General features: G+C 42.9%; 1 protein-coding gene across 7 annotated transcripts in view; it reads right to left on the reverse strand.

Moving 5' to 3' along the window:
- Positions 1–22,276, reverse strand: part of EPG5 (ectopic P-granules autophagy protein 5 homolog) — a 103,941-nt gene that overhangs the window by 7,512 nt on the left and 74,153 nt on the right. For 5 of the 7 annotated variants that reach the window (XM_034643074.1, XM_011223500.3, XM_034643075.1 and 2 more), the window contains 11 exons: positions 21,054–21,202; positions 20,289–20,490; positions 19,657–19,729; positions 18,163–18,266; positions 13,328–13,503; positions 10,610–10,795; positions 9,896–10,105; positions 9,027–9,171; positions 2,729–2,971; positions 1,272–1,488; positions 879–1,094 (listed from right to left, as the gene is read on the reverse strand). In XM_034643074.1, coding sequence (XP_034498965.1) covers positions 879–1,094; positions 1,272–1,488; positions 2,729–2,971; positions 9,027–9,171; positions 9,896–10,105; positions 10,610–10,795; positions 13,328–13,503; positions 18,163–18,266; positions 19,657–19,729; positions 20,289–20,490; positions 21,054–21,202 — 1,921 coding nt within the window. The remainder of the gene's footprint in view (positions 1–878; positions 1,095–1,271; positions 1,489–2,728; positions 2,972–9,026; positions 9,172–9,895; positions 10,106–10,609; positions 10,796–13,327; positions 13,504–18,162; positions 18,267–19,656; positions 19,730–20,288; positions 20,491–21,053; positions 21,203–22,276) is intronic. The other 2 variants (XM_011223501.3, XM_019798450.2) reach the window with 2 other exon arrangements.

Raw genomic sequence — 22,276 nt, forward strand, 5'->3', positions numbered from 1 at the left:
GTAACTATTTCATGAGTATAGGATTTCCTGTTGGGGTGACGGAACCATTCTGGAAGGAGGCAGTGGTGATGGCTGCAACAACACTGTGTATGTACTAAATGCTATTGATTTGCACATTTTTAAAGAGCTGCTGTAATACATTTTATGTTATGTGTAGTCTACCACAATTTAAGTGAATCAAAATCACATAGTCTTCCTAAATTCCATCACAAACAAAGAAACATGACGTGAACCGGTTTGGACTGAGTGATTCCCTAAAGTTGCAACAAGAGGATGGGGGCTATTCCACAAGAATGCTGACAGGAGAATGGTAGGAGAACTCTCCTCAACACTGATAAGGGATCGGAAAGAAAACCATTATGCAAATAAGTAAGATAAAATGGGAGGCTAGTGGCAAATTCTTTCATGCCTTGGAATTTTTTAGCAACAAAAACTTAAGACTTGTTTCTCATTACTTATCCTTCTTATCAGTTAACTTTAACTCATCTTGACTTATAGTTCTAGGAGACTGAGTGCCTCGTGGGGCCTGGACGGCCCTGACCAAGGATGCAGTGAAGCAGCTAACTGGGGTATTTACCCTAACCTTGCACACCGTCACTGGCTCAAAACCAGACAGAAATCAGCAGTGTGGTCAGGTTACAGAGTCAAAATACAACAAGAGATACTACTAAGAAAACATTCCTTAAACATGAAAACAAAGTTGTTTTAAAATGAGAAAAAATAAGCATGTTTTTTAAAATATAAAGACATAACCAGGTGTTGATTTTTTCCCCTTTAATCTATGATGGAACCCTAGCCCTTAAGTCAAAAACTTAGTTCCCTAAATAGGAGCAGATGCTGAGGCCCATTTAGAAGAGCAGTGGCAGGTGCTTCCTTACCTGTTCGACAGGGGCGACTTCCGGCCCAGCCCAATTGCCCCCAGAATTCCAGAGCTGAGCCTCTCCTCGGCCAGCAGGCTCAGCCTGCCCTGAAGCATGAGCAGAATTCGAACAACAGATTCTATCAAGACCGAGTCCCTCTGCTCCGTCTGCATCAGGGACAGGTGCAGGGCCTGGTGCCACCACAAAAACAGCTTGGCCTCTTCCTGTGCGGAGCTGGGGGGGGCCCAGGAGGAAAACAGAATTACAAGTGGGTTCCTTCCGCTCCCATTGACCCGAAAGTCCACATTTGAGTCTCAAGGATAGGGGACATTTAGTACTTTCAAAGCTTAGGCTAACAGATGATAGTACTAATACAGTGAGTGTGACAGAGCAGCCGCGGGGCCCACAAACCTGGGATACACCTGTTCCAACCACTTGCTTAAGATGAGCAGCACTTTCATTTCGTTCCTGAGAGTCTGTTCGCTATTTAGACACTGAAGCAAGTAGACATAGAGAGTCAGGTAACTGCCGAGGGCCAGGCACTCCTGCAGAAATTCTTCTATGGTGAGCTCAGGAACTTGAAGGGACACCAGAATGGGGCCCCATCCAAAATTCTGATTGAGGGAACCTAAGAAAAGCGCACCAAGAAAAGACAACAAGATAAAAACAGGAATCAAATGGTTTCACTGCTGTCATGAATCTTTCCAGTTTAGGCTTCATGTCAAGTGCACGTGGGCCCCGGAGGCCACCCAAGAGAAACGTGCCCAGTGGCTCAGCCTGGAAAGCCCGCACGCTGAGTGCCTGTGCCCCTGCTAGCCACTGTTGGGGGGCCAAAGTCAGGACTGAGGACTGTGCTCTCAGACTCACCCTTCTCCTCGTTTCACGCTCGTTAAAATCGCAGGTAGACACTGCCTGTCCAGTCATCTAAGGGTCTTAACTTCATCTAATACCTTTTAAGTATGTTATGAAAATTTATGCTTTTCCAAGGAAAATTATTATTATTCTAGCCAACTGAAGTATTTCCCCTTTTGAAAGCTTAGTTGGATTCACACCTCAATGGAAATTGAAAACAATTTTTTCTTGATTTTGTAACATGAATGAATTTGAAGCAGAGTGTTATCCTAACGGTTCTCAAGTCTTTGTGGGGAATGACGGTGGGGAGATGGTGAAGTGCACAGCACCTTCCATGGGGGGACACGGGGACAGGTCATGGATTGCCAAGAAAGGGAAGGGGCAGGTTACGGGCACCTCCTGGCATTCTTGCTCTAACACCCTTCTTTCTCTCCTATTGTGTATCCAGGTATCAGAGTTGAGTAACGCTAATCCAAGCCATTCTTTTTAATCAGACCACGTTGTTTCCAGAATCAGAGTTTAGAGGGAGGTTAGGGAATATGAAAGATTTTTAAAAGATGGGGGCGGGGTGGGGATTGACCTCTTTGTAATATTGACAAAAAACAATAAAAGACTTACATGAAAACTCATTTTAACAAGTGACAAAAATGGAGAAAAATAACATAGTGGGTCTTACTATAAAGATTCTGGTTATAACATTTGTTTTGAAGAGCATGGCTAGGCCTGTGACGTATACAACGTGCCTACCATAAAAGGGCCAGTCTGACGTCCAAAACCACTGTAAAATGAATTAGTGGTTCCCTCCACGGAAACATGGTTGTACTGACAGACATGGGCCATAGGTTCTCCTGCTAACTGCAGATCTTTGCAAACAAAATACATCCTGAAGTATCAGCTACATTACCAAGGAAATCTGAGCGGTGCAATCACCCATCGGGGAGGGTCTGGAAAGGTACCTCCTTCTGACAAAGCTTCACCCTCCCCTGGAAAGGACCAACCTAAAGAGAGCTGCGTACCTTCTTTGAAGTAGGCAGTGATGCAGGCTTCCGTGGTCTCAGCCATGTGGCGGACGGAAGCCAGGCTCTGACAGGCTGCTGTTAAGAGGGGCAGGACCACCAGCCCGTGCACTTTCTGCCCAATCCAGGTCCGGACACTGCCCCGGAGGAACTCTGCCGTGGGAATAGTCGCATTGTTCATCATCATTAAGACTTCCATAAAGAGACTGCTGAGGGCCATGTGGCGGGTCTGGCTGTCCATGTCTGCGGGGGAACACACACACACACACACATACCGTGAGAGACTGCCGGAACAGCGACAGAATGTGGGCAACCTCGGCTGCACTCCAGGCCCATTTTATGATTCTACTGGCTGAACTTAAAGGACCAGAAAAAATACTCTGGATGGTGCTTAGATGTTAAGGACAGCATGCAGCACATCAGTACTTTGTAAGGGCACAGTAGGAACCACTGAGAGACCCCTGGTTACAGCAGGTGGCCGAGCAATACTTTAATAAAGAGATGTATCAAGCTGGCGTGAAAGACTAAAGTATTTAACAGAACGTGCTTAAAGACTTTAGCTTCCAAACTTTGCTCATTTGGAAAACCAAATACACAGATCTTAGAAGTCACCTGGTAAACTGACTACAAAAAATACCTTCACCCTCACTACTGCCAAAGCTGTCAATATTCTGGAGTGATTTACAAGAATAGAGGTTATTACTTAAGACAAAATATAAAAGGAAAAGAAACACCTTTTAAGCCTTCTTAAAAGAGCTTAACTTAAAAACAGCTCTTATTTCCTTGTTTTCTTAGAATAAGAAAAGTGGACAGACTGAAAATTTAAATGGGTCTTTCAAAAAAATTGAGGGATGAAAAGAGCACAGCATGTAAGAAAAAGCAAATTCATTGTACAAAACACCTGCAAATGGGCAGGTTACTGAGGTGGATTTCTTCCTTACATCCCAAGACAGAAAACCTTTTTCACCAGAAGTTTGTGGAGAAAATTCGTCAACAAGCTATAGTTTTTGCCAACTACTTCTCGCTCTCCTGAGCTAGGTAAAATGTTTTAATGGAACAGAAGTGGGGCTTTGTCACCACAAGACTTCCGTATTCACATCAGTGAGAGCAGGGGAGTCTGGGTCTTACTCCCCACACCTATCAAATCAAACTCGCCGACCTGCAAGCGTTCAATAAACTCTAACTTAATGTTACTCTAAGACCTACTTACAATCAAAGCAAGGACTTCAGAAACCAAATTTCTAGATGTAAGTTCAACAACGGATGTGTGTGAGTGTGTATTTTGTCATGCATTCCTATGGGTACAGGCATTCTTCTCTAAGGCCTTATCTCTGAATTTCAGCTCAAAAGCAATTGTAATTTTAATAATGCGCCTAATTTAACCATGACTCCTAGAACAACAAACTCCTATAGCAAGCCTCCTAATAGATCCCAGCCTCTCCTTTCCCTATGCATCAACACAACCAACGAATGTCTTCTTAAAAACCAGATCTGATCCTATCACTCTTCTGATGAAGATCTTTCTAGAACACCCCCCTCTCCTGTGTTTGGCCAGCTATTATCTGACCTTCATGGCCTAAACACATTTGATTAACTCTAAAACCATTTCTCCGGTATTGCCTGCTAATTTTTCTTTCTTTTTTTCCTTTAACATTGACGGGACGTTACTGGCTAGAAGGGCTGATGCTAAAAGGTCAGGTGCGCTAGCTCATTCCATGCTTACAATATCCATATGAAACAGGTACGACTATTATCCCCATTTTGCAGATGAAGTTATACAACTTGTCCAAGATCACACAGTTAGCAGGTAGAAAACCCATGCAGTCTGGTTCCAGAATCTGCTTTAACTAACATACTATATACCCTGTGTGGTAAAGCTATATTGCAGATATGGTCAAGAAATTTCAGCTGATTTTTTGTTCACCAATTCCAACTCAGTGACACCAGCTCTCAATTGCTACACGTCCCTAAATACTGCAGCTGCCTATTTTCAAACAGTATTTAAGTAAACATTAAAATGTTCGTGAGATTCATCCATGTGGTGGCAGGTTTTCACTGCTGTATTCTATTATACGAATATACAATTCATCCTTTCTACTGAACACATGGGTTGTTTCCAGTTTTGGATCCCCTCAGTTTCCCAGGGCACAGGTGCATTTCTTCTAGAATACTCCAAGGAGCAGAATTCTGAGTCATAGGATATGCAAACAGTAGATGACAGATGCCAAACTTTTAAAAATGGTTGTACCAATTTCCTCTGTGATCAGCAGTACATGAGTTACACTGTACCATATACTCACCAACTCTGTATCGAAACCTTCTTAACTGTACTCATTCTGGGGGATGTGTCATCATCTGTCACTAAGGTTTTAATTGGCATTTCCCTGATTAGTAACATGGTTAGCACCTTTCCATAAATATACGGTCATTTTTGTAGAACTCTCTTTTGTAGAATGTCAAATTCAAGGGTCTTGTTCATTTTTTCTACTGGGTTGTCTTTTTCCCCCTTTTTTATCCAGTGTGATAATTTTAGTCACTCATATTTAATGTAATTACTGATGTAACTGGGTCTAAATCTACGATCTTACAATATACTTTCCATTTCTTCCTCCAATTCTACATCCCCTTTTCTCTCTTTTACTTCATTATTTCTTATTCTACTTTTTCTCTTTTGGTCTGGAAGCTAAACACCATTCCAACATTCTTACAGTGGCTGCCTTACCAATTACACGCGCACTCTTGACTTTTCAAAGTCTGATGTTAACTGGCTCTGAGACAGTGCAAGGGCTCTGTAACATTCTAACTCCTATCAGCTCTCCCTGCTGGGGCCTTAGCCCCGGGAGGCATTTTACTATTGTTTTAGACAGTCACTTTTCACGTGGATTCGCCTACGCATTTATCTGCCACTTCCATTGTTCTTCACACTCACTCTCTTCCTACTTACCTTCTCTGGATTATTATCTCTTTCTTTCTACAGTCTTTGGTTGTATTTTGCTATTCTTTTTATAACTTCTTAAGCTGAATTCATATCTTATAACCTTCATCTTTTAAAAATTTTAATATAAGCATTGAAGGCCAAGAAACTAAGCGCCACTTTAGCTGCATCCCACAAGTTTGGATGCATTCTGGTTTTTTATCCAGTTCCAAATCTTCTAAATTTCTATTATGATTGTTTCTTTGGCCATCATCTGTTACTTAAAAGTCTGCTTCTTAATTTCCAGGGTATGGTTATATTTTGTTACTGATTCCTAAATTCACTGCACTGTGTGGTTAGAACACGTGTGGTCTGTTGCACACCAGTCCTTTGGGATTGGTGGAGACTGGCTTTAAGCTGAACAACGGTGAGGTTCCTTACCCATTGTGGGGGACTCACACTGTGAGAGTTCCACATGTACAGGGCAAACCCTTGTCCACATGTGCAGTATAACCCGCGGGGCCCTTCAGACTTCCTAAAGCCTTACTGATTCTCCTTTGACTTCATTAATTACTGTGAGATATGTGGCAAAATCTCTTACTGTGAGTGAATTTGACTTTTCTCTTCTCTTTTTAATTTTGTCAGTTTTCACCTCAGGTATTTGCTGTTGCTACTGTGTTATTAGGTACAAATACATTTATCATTATTATATCCTGCTGGTGAATTAAACCTTCTATCAATTTCCAAAGACTCTCTTTATCCCTATTTATTTTTTTGTCATGGAACTTCAAAGCAGGAAAACACCCTAGAGATCATCTGGCTCTGTGATACCTTCTGACTCACAGTCCTATCTGTCCAATATTAATCTACTACACCAGCTTTCTATTTTAATAATGGCCTGATACGACTGCCTTATAGAAAGCTTTCTATATACTATGCTCTATATGTACTTTTTAGAAATAGCTTAAAGCTGGATGTTGTTCATGATTAATTCAGTCTGACAAACTTTGTCTTTAAAGCCGAGTATCAGTCCATTTACATTTACTGATGTACTTAAATTTTACCATCTTATTTTGGTTATTTTTCTCACCTTCTCCAAGCTTTCTTGCCTTCTTTGGACTGAATGCATTTTGGCCATTCCTTTTTATCTCCCTCCACTAACTTGGAAATTATACATTTTTTTTCTATTCTTTTAGTGAATTTCTTAGCAATTTCAACATTCACATTTTATCAAGATGTAAATTTGATCAATTTATTGACCGTCTCAAAAATACTAAAACTTTAGAATGGTTTTAACTCAACTTCCTTCCTAACTTATATATACTTGTAGTCATATAGTTTAACTTTATCTTTTGCTTTTTAAACCCCTAAATGCATAATTACTATAGTTTTCCATATGTGCCTAACATTGTACCACTTTCTCTGTTTACACTTCCTGTTTATAATCCAAGCCTTTTTACCTGTGATCACTCTACTTCTACCTAAAGAACATGCTTTAGGATTTCCTTCAGTGATGTCGTAGGACAAACACTCTCAGTTTTCAATGAAAATATCTTTCTATCACCCTCATCCTTGAAAGATGGTTTCTCTTAGTTTACAGCTCCAGGTTACAAGTCATCTCCTCACAGCACACCAAAGTTGTTCCATTGTCTTAGCTTCCTTTGTTAGACTGAGAAGTCGGCAGTCAGTGCAAATGTTGTTCCTTTGTAGGTGTCTGTCCATCCGCCCCTCCTCCCTGAACGTGAAAGTTGTTTCCTTTGTCCCTGGTGCTCACGCAGCGTCACCACAGTGTGACAGTGTGCAGAGATGTGAATTTCTCTGTCCTGCTTAGGATTTGCTGGGTTCACTAAATCTAAGGAGTGTGGTGTTCATCGGCCTTGGAAAATTCTCAGCCCTGCTGTCTCTGGCTATTACTGGCTCCCTCCCAGTTCTGCCTGTCCTCTCTGGGAATTCCGACTGGACGATTGCATGTATGTTCCATCTTCCCAGCCTGTCCCTAAGGCCCTCTAACCTCGCTTCCACGTTCTTTCTCTGTCTGTTCTACGTTCTGGACACCGTCTTTATATGTATTCTCCAGTACACTAATCTCTTCAGATGAGCTGAGCCTGCTCCTAAACTTACCCAGTAAGTGTTTATTACAAGTGTTATATTTTACATTTCTAGAATATTGGATTCTCTCTCAAAGCTGTGTAGTTCTATAATTTCTTGCTCCTACAGACATTTTCAAATCTCTCTTATTTCATCAAATAGATAAAAATACTTTTTTGTTTACTGTGCTAATTATTCCAGTATCTTAAGTCGTTCTCTGCTGACTTGCTTGTGGTGCCTTGTTTCCTTGTATGCTTTATGATTTTTTTTTTTTTCCTACTGAGTTCATATTCCTTGGAACTCTGAGGCCAGAGCTGAAGATAGGTTTCTCCAACGTGGCTCTGTGCGTGCTTTCCACCGGGCATCTAATGGCATTGTCAACCCAGAACAACTTGTACTCAGTTCCCAGGTTGACGGATTTTTCTCTGGACAGTCTAGGTAGTAGGAATTTATGTCTAAACCCACATGAGGGTCAACTTACGCCTACTAATTTTCAAAAGAGGTAGCTCTTTCCCCACCACACAGACATCTGACCCAACACCCAGGTCAAACAGATCACTGTATTTGCTCTCCTCTCCCAGAGGCAGGTTTATCTCTGCCTCATCCTGACACTGAGGATGTTATCCTGTGGGTGATAAATATGAGCTCCTTTTAGGTCCCCATCTCCGGAAGACCCTGGGCTCTAGCGCCCCACCCCCACCCCAGTCTAAGACAGTTCCATAAAAGCCTTCAAGGGGGAAGCCAGCCCCAGCCCTCCATCTACCTTTACGGGTTCCTCCTTTCACTTCGCTTCTGACTTCTAAGATTTTCCACCTCATGACGAGTTTCATTGTTGGTTTCTTAAAAGCATTTTGTCCAGCTTTCTTAGTTGTTTTCAGCAGAAGCAGTCAGGATACCCAGCCCACCAAACTATGGGAGCATGAGTTCTCCACACACAGTTTCTTTACACATCTACAGGAGATTCTGAAGGGCTCTCCCAGCAAAGAGCGAAAGCATCTCGGAATGTGGCTCACCAGCCGGTGCCCTCCTACTTATTAAATCCAGCCATCTAGCTTAGTCCTCAGTCCTGTTAATCTCACATCAGCATCCGACAATGTCATCCCCTCCTCAAGTTCTTAGCATTTGTGCCTCCCCTGGTGCTGAGATGACAGTGTCCCTGGGGCCCGTCCTCTCTCCGAGCACCACTTCTCTAGGAATAAGACTGAAAGTGTCCTGCCCAGCCCCCTGCTCTCACTAGGCCTCACCCAGCAGGGATTCACCCACTGAATGAAGACATGACTGCCCGTGGCCACTCACCAGGTGGGTTAAAGACGATGATATCATCCAAGAGCTTAGACATCTCCTTTTCTAGGACTGCTAAGGTGATTTTTCCATTTTGTTCCAGGGAGCTGAGGAACTGAACCATCTGATGAGTGAAGGCTCGGCACTTTGGAACTGCATCCTGACAAACAAGAAAAGGAGCATTCATACGAATCCATGTGAGCAGTGTTAACTGAGTATTCTCTGGGAGCATGTCACTGCTCTGAATGCTTCGGAGGGAGAGGCGAGGACAGAGCAGGAGGCCACGTGAAGACAGGTGTGTGTCTAAGGGCCCTGTGTCTAGAGATATGCAAATCTGTGGTAATACTTACACCAGAACCCACATTCTCCCAAATTCCAGAACAATCTTCCTTTTTCACTTTATCAATAGCAACATTAACTACACACTAATTACTTGCCAGCAACTTTTCCAAAAACTTTTATGTTCATCACCTAACTTAATTCTCACAACACTTTGAGGCAAAGTATTATTTCCAATTCAGATGAGAAAACCAATGTCAGAATGGTAGTGAGCTGGGGACCAGAGTCTGTCCAGACTTCAAACTCATGCTCATAACTTTGCGGCCATTCTGCTACCAATGACAACCAGATCTCTAAACCCACAGCTGCTGCCCTCAATCCTTCTGACCTCTTATTAGCGCGTGGTACTGCTAGTAAGTGAAGGTTTACCACGAGAGATAATTAAAACTAAAAGATCGGGGATGACAAAATAGAAGTACACAATGGTACACACCCTCTAACTTTTCCAACTGAGCCATCACAAGGTTTGACACTGTCCTTAGTAGCACCCCCACTCCCACAACCCTGAAGAACACTCTGCCTTTGAAAGCACCCACTCAACTTACAAGATGTTTCTGGCTGTCAGTAGGAATGGAAAGGCCGGCAGACACTCGTAGGAGCTTCATGATTAATTCCGCAGAAGATTCCTTTGCCAGGATGATGGCTGGCTGGTAATGGCTGCTGAAATAACTGAGCACGCTCTGGTAGGACACGGTATCCACAAGATGCCACGAGAGTGAGCTTGTTTGTCCAAGGAGGTTCAGGAGAGGTGAATCCTAAAAATAAAACACATATTCCTTTAGTTTCAGAGTTCTCAGCTGCCCCAAAATATGTGTCTCTGGTCTACAGAAGGATCACTAAGATGGCCTATGGTAAGCACTGAACAGTTAAGATGTCAAGTAAGTATTTACTGAAGCTAGAAGTACTGGTGAAAGGAATAACCGAGGTCTTGGCAAAAACACATGAACTTTAAAATCTGTAAGTAGTCAGAACCCAATCTTCAAAGGAAGTCTCAGATCTAGTGGCAGAACTAGCAATTAATGAGAGGTAAAATAAAACTGACTTGTATACTCTCACTCAGTGTGCTTCCCTTCATAATCCAGAATCAGATTATGAACGATCCCAGAAAATCGGGCACCAGCTGAAGGCACATCCCATATGCCAGGCAGATATTCACACTAATAGAGGTGTTAGGGAAACAAATGAAAAGTTACAACCTCGTAGGGAGTGAGGACCTAGGAAGCCTTGCCAAGTCTCCATCACAGGCTCTCCAAACTTACTGCTTGGTCTACCAGCTGATCTTCCTTTGCCAATAAAATCATCATGAAAAGGAGGCAGACAATCATGCCCCGGGTCTCTGGGCGGGGGCTGGGGCTCCAGGCATCAGAGAGCACACTGACCCAGTTGACTTCACACAGGACAGACCCTAAAAATAAGAAGCAGCTCTTGGGGCTTCCTCGTTCCACCTTAAAGAGAAATGAATCAAAATCAGTGTTTTCCTTTAAACTGCCTGTGTTGTTAAAAATGTGTATAAATCAATGCTTCCAAATTAAAAAATAACTTTTTTCCCAGACTATAAAAATCATCTATGGGGGCGCCTGGGTGGCACAGCGATTAAGCGTCTGCCTTCGGCTCAGGGCGTGATCCCGGCGTTATGGGNATCTATGAATCCTTCTCCACAAAGATTTAGAGTTAATATTTGTAATATTTTTTCTTCCATGCTCAGTGAATGCGTACATTTTTCAGCTTGCTTAGAGTTCATTATTTATATTCCACTAATTCTAAACAGGAGAGGAATGACCTTCCCTAGCTTTAACCAGGGAGGCAAATCCCTGCCACAGTCAGTCACCACTGCTCAGGGGAGTCTATCACAGTCCTCAGATGGGCTAGGACAGAACAAAGGTTGAGATCTACTAGTCAGTAGTTCCTAAAGCTGATCGTGCATGAGAACCACCTGGAGGACTCACTGAAACACAGACTGTGAGACGCCACCCCCAGAATTTTATATTCCTACATCTAGGGTGAGAGCAGGAATTTAGATTTCTAACAAGCTCCCAGCTGGTGCAGATGCTGCTGGTCCTAGGACCATACTTTGAGACCCATTATATCATCATATGTAATTTTTATACTGCCTTTTGGTATAACATTATGTTATAAAAATGTCTCCACATCATTAGGTTTTATAATTTTTGATGACTGCATAATGTTTAATTAAATCCTGTTTACAATATATTTAAAATATATTAGGGATTGTTTGGGGGGGTGGTAAATGTATTTTACAGTATATAATCAATGTCGGAATTACCTCTTATTAGCCCATTTCAACAGCCTGTTTAAAATAAAACATGGCTAGCTATAAATTTTTCTATTTAAAATGAAGATTAAAAAGCTCTACTCCATTTATAAAATCACAGTCAATGCAATCTGGTGATGATTCATGCCCTCCCGTGACTACCATCACTATATCATGCTAACTGCTTCTTCGTTTCCCTTTCAGAAAATGATTCCTCATCCTCCTTTATCACCTGTTCTCTATCCTCACTCCAAACCCCTCAAAACACATCCCTTCTTACTCCAGCAAGACACACAGAACTGAAAGTCTTCCCGTTTCCGGCCATGTTAGCATCATCTCTCATTAGACTACAATTCCTAGAGGCACTGAGTCTACAGCAACCCTTACAGGCCATGCTCCCATTTCATCTGTCACACAGCTGAGGCCACCCACTTACTTAAAGCTATCCCACAGCTCGTTAAACAAACGTTCTCTTCCATGTTCATACTGGTGCTAAACATCTACTCAGGACCTATCTCATATACTAAACCTGGCTATAAAGTCATTCCTAAGCTTTTATTTCTGAGACAGCTGTCCTGGGCTTTCCCTGGAGCGTGGCTACAGAGGAGCGGCCAACAAGCGCAGCCCGGGGTGCTCTCCACGGGCAGCGCTGGCAGACCGCAGTCCATGTCACAGACTGTCAGAGACCACCGCGGACCCGCGGGAATTAAAGCCCTTATGGTGTCGCAGTCATCAATGTGACGTCAAGTGAAAAGTAAACACGAAAGAACTGGACACTCCGAATAAATAAACTGAAATGACTATAAAAAGCTAAGACAAGATGATAATGGGTTTTTAAAAATGGAAACTTAACAACAAAACGACAAAAATGCCAGGCACTATGTAAGTGACACTACTGGGGCTGTCCTTTGCAACTACTGCTTCTACTGCTAAGACTCACACACATATTAGCAATTTTTCCAAGTCATCCCAGGTCTTTTTTTTTTTTATTTTTTTTTATTTTTTTTTAAAGATTTTATTTATTTATTTGACAGAGATAGAGACAGGCAGCAAGAGAGGGAACACAAGCAGGGGGAGTGGGAGAGGAAGATGCAGGCTCCTAGCGGAGGAGCCTGATGTGGGGCTCGATCCCATAACGCCGGGATCACGACCTGAGCCGAAGGCAGACGCCCAACCGCTGTGCCACCCAGGCGCCCCTCATCCCAGGTCTTTATCTGATTATGATGCATCATTGGTTGTTATGATGCACTTTTAACTCCCACAGCATTATTCCCTTATGTAACCGCTTAAAGAAACTAATGGCTTGAGTCCCAATTACATTTTGCTTTAAATAGAACATTTAACAACATGTAAGCCTGACGATACTGTCCTAGAAAAAGGTGCAAACCCAGAGACACCAAGACTGAGCATGACGAAGTCATGAAACTATGTACTCATACAATAATATTACGAAAGTCCAGGGGTGACAGCCATACGACAGCCAAAATCTTTCCCTGGGTTTAAAAACGGTCCTCCAAATGTCTTCCAGGCACCTACTCCCGCAGTGAAAGGATTTCCATGCAATGCTGCTTCTCACAAGCACCACTCGGGCAACACAGAATGCCGGCACGGTCCACTCTGGCAGCCGCTGCAGCCATGCCCGAGAACCATAGCGAGCGGGCTGCTCCCTAGAAGCCAGGCCGTGACACGGAGAGCAGGGGCTTACTTTGAAAAAGGCCTCCATGAGCATCTGGTCGGGGTGCAGGTCCCTCCACGGCAGTCTCCGGTAGGCGCTATGGAAGGCGTACAGAATGAACTCGGGCATTCTAGGTGCCGTGCACGCTTCGCAATAATGCATCAGGTGTAGCCGAAGGGCTCCTTCCTCACCTGGCAGCAGCTTATCTAAAATTCAAACAGAAAACACAGCTGAAACCCTCCTGGGTTATCTTTAAAAACACACAAACAAACATGAAACAAAAATTTGAACTAAAAGTCTAAAACCCAGGGTTCTCAATAAGTACCAAATTTCAAGGATTTTCATTTGCCAGGAAAAAAAAAAAATACGGACAGCAAATTAACAGCAAAGACCCGTACTATAATTACTTTCTTGGGAAACTGGAATGAGTAGCTGGTAGGTGGGAGACAGCAGGGGCGAACAGTTTTTCTTTAAAACTTCTAGCGATATGGCTTTTTACCTCAAATACACTCGCACAACCCCAACCACTTCTAGGCCTTCCTCCAGTCGGCTGCCCTAAGCAAATACGCGGTCACCAGCATGGAACACTTACTCAGCTGGTGCCTTGGAGGAATCCAATAGCACTCAAAAGGAAACGCTGCACATGACTAAAACGTAACCCTTGGTGCAGTACAACCAGACGATTAACTGTCACTCAGCTAAGTTATTCTAAAACAATACTCCTCTGCGACATAGATCGCTCAGTATTACCATCACAAGTATCAAGTACCTCAAGGGCCGCAAAAGCGAATGCCTATGTAAGGGGCATCTGGTCTAAAACAAAACTTTTTAGATGTTCTGGTTCTATGCAAAGGAATGAACGTAGTCAAAGAAGAGAGAGCCGGCCACCCACAACAACAGAAACCTGATGGTGGTTCTTAGTAGTGGCTTTTGAAAAATGACCAATGAGCATCAACCCATGGTACCAATCGATTTATCATTTCCAACATCCCTGTGCCCTTGATTCACAGTCCTTACTTTATTCCACAGCATGAAATATCAACCTGTTTTTAACCTTTTAAGACAAGGTAAAGGTAGCATTTATTTAAATATGAATAAAAGATAGTTTTGTTTAAATAAGGATGGATATGTAGGTAGATGTCTAAAAGGTAATCTCTTAGGACAAGACTGAGTTTCTAGTTCCAGTCCAGACACACATAAGTTCTGTGAGCTCAGATATATTCATTTTGCTTTCCAGGTCTTCATTTTCTCGTGAATAAAAGGAGAGAGCTGGATCAGAAGATCTCACTGAATGGCTACAGTAAAATACTTCTTCCTGCTTTGCAGGAAACAGTTCTGTTTCCTCACTTTGAACTCAGCTACCAATTCCTGATGTTAGCCATGAAACCTCCCATTCCCAAACGACTTTCTTATTTTATATACACAGGCAAGAGCCTGAAACAGTGCTTGTCCCCATACTAAGAAACTAAACAGATATGGGCAGTTGGGGTGGCTCAGTTGGTTAAACACCTGACTCTTGATCTCAGCTCAGGTGTTTGATCTCAGGGTGGTGAGCTCAAGCCTCATGTTGTGCTCTATGCTGAGCACAGAGCCTGCTTAAAATAAAATAAACCAAACTAAAATAAGATAAAATATATATAGTGCCTTTGTGACTATAATTTGCGGCTCAAATATTTTTGATGATGATAAGAAGCAGCTAGAAGTTTATCTTTCCAAAAAAAAGTGAGTACTATTAGGGTATCGCATGTTATTCATTAAACCAATACTCATCAAATAGACACTGAGATTACGACACTGTTTAAGTTTTGTGGGGGATAAAAAGAATGATGTTTCTGTACCTAGAGTTTACATCTTACAGTTCGGTCAAAAAAATGTTTTAGGGGCGCCTGGGTGGCACAGCGGTTAAAGCGTCTGCCTTCGGCTCAGGGCGTGATCCCAGCGTTCTGGGATCGAGCCCCACATCAGGCTCTTCTGCTATGAGCCTGCTTCTTCCTCTCCCACTCCCCCTGCTTGTGTTCCCTCTCTCGCTGGCTGTCTCTATCTCTGTCGAATAAATAAATAAAATCTTTAAAAAAAAAAAAATGTTTTAAAAGAGATCAGGCATATATGTAAAAGAGCAATCAAAAATACTGGATGATGGGCTGCCTGGGTAGCTCAGTGGGTTATACAACCAACTCTTGATTTTGGCTCAGGTAATGATCTCAGGACCATGAGATCAAGCCCCAAAGTCGGGCTCTGTGCTGGGTGGGGAGACTGCTTGGGATTCTCTCTCTCCCTCTGCCCCTCCCCCAACCCCCCACGCACACATTCTAAAAAAAAAAAAATACCGGATGAGGTATATTTAGACAATGGAATATTGTTCAGCGCTAAAAGGAATGAGCTATCAAGCCATGAAAAGACTTGAAGGAACTTAAATGCATATTACTAAGTGAAAGAAGCCTATATGAAAAGCTACATAATATATGATTTCAACTATCTGGCATTCTAGAGAAACTAAAACTATGGAGACAAGAAAAAAAAAAATCAGTGTTTTTAGTTCTAATTCCACAAGGAATTAGTGGGGAGAGAGGGGCGGGTAGGCAGAACACAGAGGGTCCTTCGGGCCATGAAACCATTCCGTAGGATAGTGTAATGGTGGATATGTGTCATTACACGTTTGTCAAAATCCACAGAATGTACAACACCAAGAGTGAACGATAACGTAAACTATGAGCCTTGGCTGATAACGAGGGGTCAGTGTAGGCCCATCAGCTGTTAACAAGCATACCACTCTGTTGGGGGATGTCCATAGCAGGGAAGGTTATGTGTGTGGGAGGGGTGGATGGGTAATATGGGAACTCTGTGTACTTTCTGCTCAATTTTTCTGTAAACCTCAATTTCCTGTACACACGTATATCTGTTTTTAAGGACTGAATACCATATTGTTCAGTCGGTGACCACGTGCCACACAGACACATGGCAGCCACAGAGCACACTAGTCAGAAACAGAACATGCCCAGCAGGCCACGGCACCTTCGGAACCCACTGCAGGGGAGCCAACAACTGAGCACAGAGCTGGCCACTTCTGCCCAACGTGGGAACGGCTGATGTGGAATCTTGGCCTGGCACTCGCTGCTGGGCCGGCCGCCCCTTTGTGGAGCTGCACCGCAGGCAAACGCACCGCTCTTCCTTCCCACTCGCCTCTCCCAGGTGTTACACCTGCACGGGGGTCTGAGGGCGTTCCTTGCCCACCCCTGCTCCTCTCCCTCTGATCTTCACAGCCACCACCCCAAATACATCTCTGACGTTTGGCTCCATCACGGCGTCTACTCCCCAAGGACTCAAAGTGCAGAGGTACACTATGAAGAGTGAGAGGCAGGAGAGAAACACGTGCGCATAAACACACGTGCAGAAGAATATAAAGGACCCGAGGCTTCATCCGGTAGCGGAATCAGCCTAAGCAAGGGCAGCGAGGGGAGGATCGAGGACATTCAAGGAACAGTAGGTGAGGCGGTATGGCTGGAGTGGAAGGTTTCCATGAAGAAACCATCACATAATGTTGAAGTACACTGGACCAGACATATCAGAATGTTGGGCTGACACATGACACTTAAAAGTCTGGAAATATGAGTATGATAGGATAGAAATACAATTTCACAAAAATTAACAGGCAGGAACAAAAACTGGAGATAGGAAAAACAGGAGGCGATTGCAAGAATCTTCGGGAGGGGGTGGAACTAATGTCTTTATAAACCTCCTAGTATAATGTTAAAATAAAATATCTCTGCAAATGCATGGTATGCTCAGTGGAAGAAAACAGAGCCAGCAGCAGGAACCAGAGGCAAAGAGAGACCAGGAAACCCGGGTACTGAACAGACATCGAAGCCTCGGCTGCCCGTGGACTGTCTGCTTCTGTGGGGTTCTAACGGCATGAGGAAAGGACTGTACCCTCACTGAAAGAGCAGATCAGGGAAAGAAAGGGACCTTCTCTACCTTCACCTTGACTCAGAGTAGAGGAAGCGACCAAGTTGACTGTGATCACTGAGGCCCACTGCAAGTGAGTCTGGGGTCTGACCGTTTATAGAACAACTGTGAGAAACCACAAGCCAGGGAATTACACAACTCCCGCCGGCAACAAATGCAGATCTCCTCTGGAGGGCACACCCTCAGCCCGGTCTTTACAGAATTCCCACAGAGAAAATCTAACTATGGGCTCACAATACAAAATTTAAAAATCCACAAGGAAATAAGCCTCTAAGTACAAGAATCTGAAGGAACACCTAACTGTAGCATAAGCCATCTCCAGTAGTAACTTCAGATCATTATTCCTGCATACAGATCATAAAGGAAAGCCTGTTTAAACATTTCAAAGAAATAAAAATTAGAATTTTAAACAAAAGAAATAAGATGCTATCAAAAAGGAGCAGACAGGTTTGAAAAACAGACAAACATGACTTCTACAGAGCGAAATTAAAAATTCAAAGGTTTTTTTTTTTAAAGCAGATTAGACACAGCTGGAGAGCCCAAGTAAACTGGAAGAGAGTCCTCAAGAATTCGCTCAAAATGAAGCACAGAAAGAAAACACGAAGAAGCAGCTGGAGTCACAGTAGGTAGAATGAGGTTTACCATGAGGGACAGAGACTATCTGAAGAGAACGGCTGCCTACATTCCAACGCTGATACCCCTCAGAGCTACCTTACAAACGGTAAGAGGTTACAAACTTCACACCAACCATCTGTATCAGTGACCTTCCTTGGTCAAAGATGACTGCCTCCCAACTAAAATAAAATTAAACAAAGTAGGAAAAGCAGAAAGAGGCAAAAGAGTAACCGAATGATTTAGAGAGAGTGATAACTAACCAGAGACAGAACATAACATCCTCCTACCTTTAAAATTCTCGTGCAAGGAGTCAATACAGTCCGTGAACAACTGCACAATGCTTAAGGCCACCACAGCATCACTCTCCAGCCAGGGGTAATGTCGTTGGCTGCTTTAAATAAAAGAAGCACAACGCTTAGAGAGGAAAGCACCATGATTAAAGCACTCTAGGTCCCAGAGTCCAGGGACTGCCTAAGTCCTACAGGACACTGTATTATGTAGCCCCAAGACACACTCAGACCACTTTAACTGCTGTGAACTCCTGGAGGTGAACTGTAGCTCATAACATCAACCACACGGTTTTATTTACTTTCCAACTAAACCTTTATTCCAATGCAATTTAGTTTCAGAAGTGTGTTATCTACATAGATTAACACCTTTTTATACCCTATTTACATCCTTGTGTATCTTGGTTACATTTCAAATGCCTCAGACACATGCCCCATATGGCTTCAACAATTTTGTCTACCTTAAACATGGAAAAAAATTTTTTAAAAAAATCCATGTAACAGAAAGATGGCCAAAAATGGACTGGAAATAACCAAAGAAAAAAAACTCTTTATAGGCTCATTTTAGTTTCTGAATTAGGTCCAGAAAGTTCAATATCAAATCCCATTAATTCTTCCTGGAAATAAGCAAACAACACCGTCTGCCAGCAGTCTCAGAGCATGGAATCCTGAAGCTTGTAGATTAAGGACAGTCCTCTAGCAAAGATCCAGAACCTCTTCTATTTTCCTCAACGAGCTCCTGGAGCAGCTTGAGTTCAAACAAGAGTCCTGACGGGAGTTGGAAGCCCTGCGCTCTGTTCCCAGTTCTGGCCCTCGCTGGTGGTGGGACTGGAGCAAGCCACTCATGTTTTCTGAGTCCCACGAACAGACTGATATTTGTGAAAACCCCTTAAATACTGTGATATCTAGCACTGCTGTAATTTTAACAAACTCCTGACAAGCTCCCCTCACTTTGTTTGTATGCTTTTAGGGGGAAAAAGACTCAGAAGGCAACTCCCTGCATGTGAATAGCTCTACACCTCTGTTTTAAATGCTCATAACATCATGCTTCATTTAATTGCAGAGCTCAGTAAAAGGGGTTCATTCCCATTCAGTAATTCAAAAGCCAGCTTGGTTCCAAAAAATAAATAACTGAGGTACTGGATAAAATCAAGTTAGTCTCGTATTTTACAATATATTATCAACATCTAATTCAGGAGAGCAACATCTGTCTTTCTGAAATTAAGTACCAAAATTCATTCAACGTCTTTTTGTAGAAAACTGGAAATGAGTGTCCAGTTTCGCTTCAAAGTTAATAGGTCCGATCAGACTAACAATCCCACAAGCAGAAAATGTCTTAAGTTTCCCTCATAAGGAAGCAGTTTCTAAATTTAATATGGCCCTACATAAAAAATAAAAAATTAAATCTGTGAATGCATCCCTTATACCAAAATACCATCAGAACTTAAACTTTATAAATTTCAAAGGAATATGAGTATCTGAAAAATGATTTACCTTTCATTGTCCTCTAAAACGAAGATCCATGGCTTAAAGAGCTGGATGATTACTGAATGTAGGGATCTCAGTACTAAAAGCAAAGCAAAATTTTTAGAGACAAGAAACAAACTCATCCTTTGTCAGTATCACTAATGACGCTAAAAAAAAAATCTACTTATTATCTGTATACTCACAAACCTATGTTGATAAACAAACAACACATTTCATGTAAGTAAGTATGCTAGTGTTTTCGTTTGCTGCAATGGAATTTCTTGAAGAATTTTTTTTACAACACAGCGTCATGGATAATTTTATACATATATTTTTCAAAAGATAAATGTTTAAATATTCAGAACTTTTCCCAAATGAGATAAACAAAGGAAGACAGAGCTGGAGACTGATACCTATCTCTGTGTACTGCCCCATGAAGGAGGGGCAGAGACAAGCTGAAGCAAGCACAGTGTGCGAGTGAATGTAGGCATGACACATAGGTGGGTTCGTGCCTATACTGTATAGTTCCTATTTCTTCTTCTTGACACTCAGATATATAGTTTTATTGCTAAGATTTAAATCTCTTAATGTGTCTATTCAAGTCTCTTCTAATGAGAGGTCAGAGCACCTCGCTCCACAGTGCACTAAAGGCATATTACCTGTTTTGCTCTTGGCAGATGGGTCCTGAGCCAAGCAGGCCATTTCTGAGTCAAGCAGCCGTTTTACAAGATATCCCAAGAATATTTTCATATCAGCCATGTAAGGACTCCATTTTGAGAATAAACCAAAGCTTTTAAAGTCCAATGTGGATAACCGAAGCTTAGAAAAAAAGTTTGAAAGCCACTGTATAGTCTCCACTACCTGGAAGAGAATGACAGGTCAAAGAGCCCTTACTGAATGTCTACTTTCAGCAGAATGCTAGGGAGACTGTGATGGAGGGCTCAGGTTTTGTTAAGAGTTGCAAAGGTGTTTGCATAGGAAAAGTAAATCAGCAGGTTTCAAACTCTTTTTCCAAAGCAGAGGAACCATTCTTTCCAGCACATTGTCATGCACCCCCACATCACATAACATTGATGAAACCAAGGGCTCTGTGGGATGCTGCATGAGAACCTGACCAAAGGAGCCAGGGGTGTGAGGTTGAGAATTGGGTGGGGTAAGGTGGTGAGGGGAGGTACACCCACAACGTGGGTCTGGGCTGCTCTTGAACGGATGAGCAAGACAGACTCCGAGGTGTGAGAGAAAGGCAAAGGGTGCATGGAAGGAAGCAAATGACTGACAAAAACATAGGGCTCTTTAATATAATGCACAGAAGTGCCGTTTTTTAGATATAAATTTTGAATGTTCCAACTGTTTAAAAAACAGATAGCAAAGGAAACAGAAAAGGAATGCAGAGACATAAACTTCAGACATCAAAAGCTACACACCTGCTTGTCAGATAAGAGAACATTGGGAGAGCGTTGAAGCACCGAGCTCTCTGCAGAAGCTGCCCCCTGCTGGCAGTTTGGTGCACAGCAGCCCAGGGCTCTCAGAGTGGCTTTCCAACACTCGGGGCTCAGCAGCTGCTCAGCAGAGCCTTATGGGGCACGGACAGAAGACATCAGGTTAGCATCTTTCACAAACTAATTTTTTCAACTTGAATCAAATAACATGTGTACTTTGCAAAGGAATGAAGATTAAATAAAAATCCAAAACAAATTCATAAAGACCTATGGTGAAGAGACTATAGTAAAGAGAACCTACGAAAAGAACTGTCCACCTGGACACTTGACTTTACCAGTTCCTAGTAACCCTGCTGGGAGTGAGCACAGCTGGAGCCGTCTGGGCTGGAATCCAGGGGGTGGGGGGGGGAATTCCCACCTACCAGCCCCTGACTGCGGGATGGTCAAGGGACCACTTCCCTGGCTGAAGCCGTGAGAGAAAAAGCAGTAACAGCACAAGGGAGACTGGACTGCAGAATGCAACTGCAGAGTCTCGGTTCTCTTCTCATACTTACCCTGAAACTCCAACTCGTACAATGAGCAAAACCTAAAGCAACAGAGACAGCATGTAAAATAGAGACTATAGCCAGCACTCTGCTCCCGGTAAATCTCACATCCCACAGGCCAGGACTGATACCTCCTCCAGCCCTTTCCACCCACAGGTGGCATGAGGATCACACAGGATAACAGGCTGGTAGGAGTAGATCTGAGTAGATCTGAGTAGAGGTGTTGAGGCAGCAGCAATCTGCTCAGCGGGAGATTTCTAAGGAACAGTGAAGGGTCTGTGTCGAAGGGCTACTGTGGTCTGGCTCTTAGAGGATACAGCCCTGGAATCAATTTATAGGTATGGGAGTCACGCACACCTAGAACACAGCAGGGAAGCTGGTGAAAACAAGAGGCTTGTCCACGAAGAATGAAGAGAACAGACAAGCAAAGGACAGAGCCCCAAGAAACACCAACGTGGCAGCCAGGGAGGGAAGGGAAACCAGGAGGCTGGAGGTCATGGAATTGGCCAGTGATGGTACTGTTATTCTTAAGCCTTTAACTGAATTACTTTCCTGGTAAATATAAATTTCCTGTTAAATACAAGTCAATGGTTGCCCATACACACTGCTTACAATCTCTTAAAAGGGCTTCGGGGAAAAAAAACACAATATATACTTGATCAA

This window comes from Ailuropoda melanoleuca, chromosome 14, assembly GCF_002007445.2.
Source record: "Ailuropoda melanoleuca isolate Jingjing chromosome 14, ASM200744v2, whole genome shotgun sequence".
NCBI lineage: Eukaryota > Metazoa > Chordata > Mammalia > Carnivora > Ursidae > Ailuropoda > Ailuropoda melanoleuca.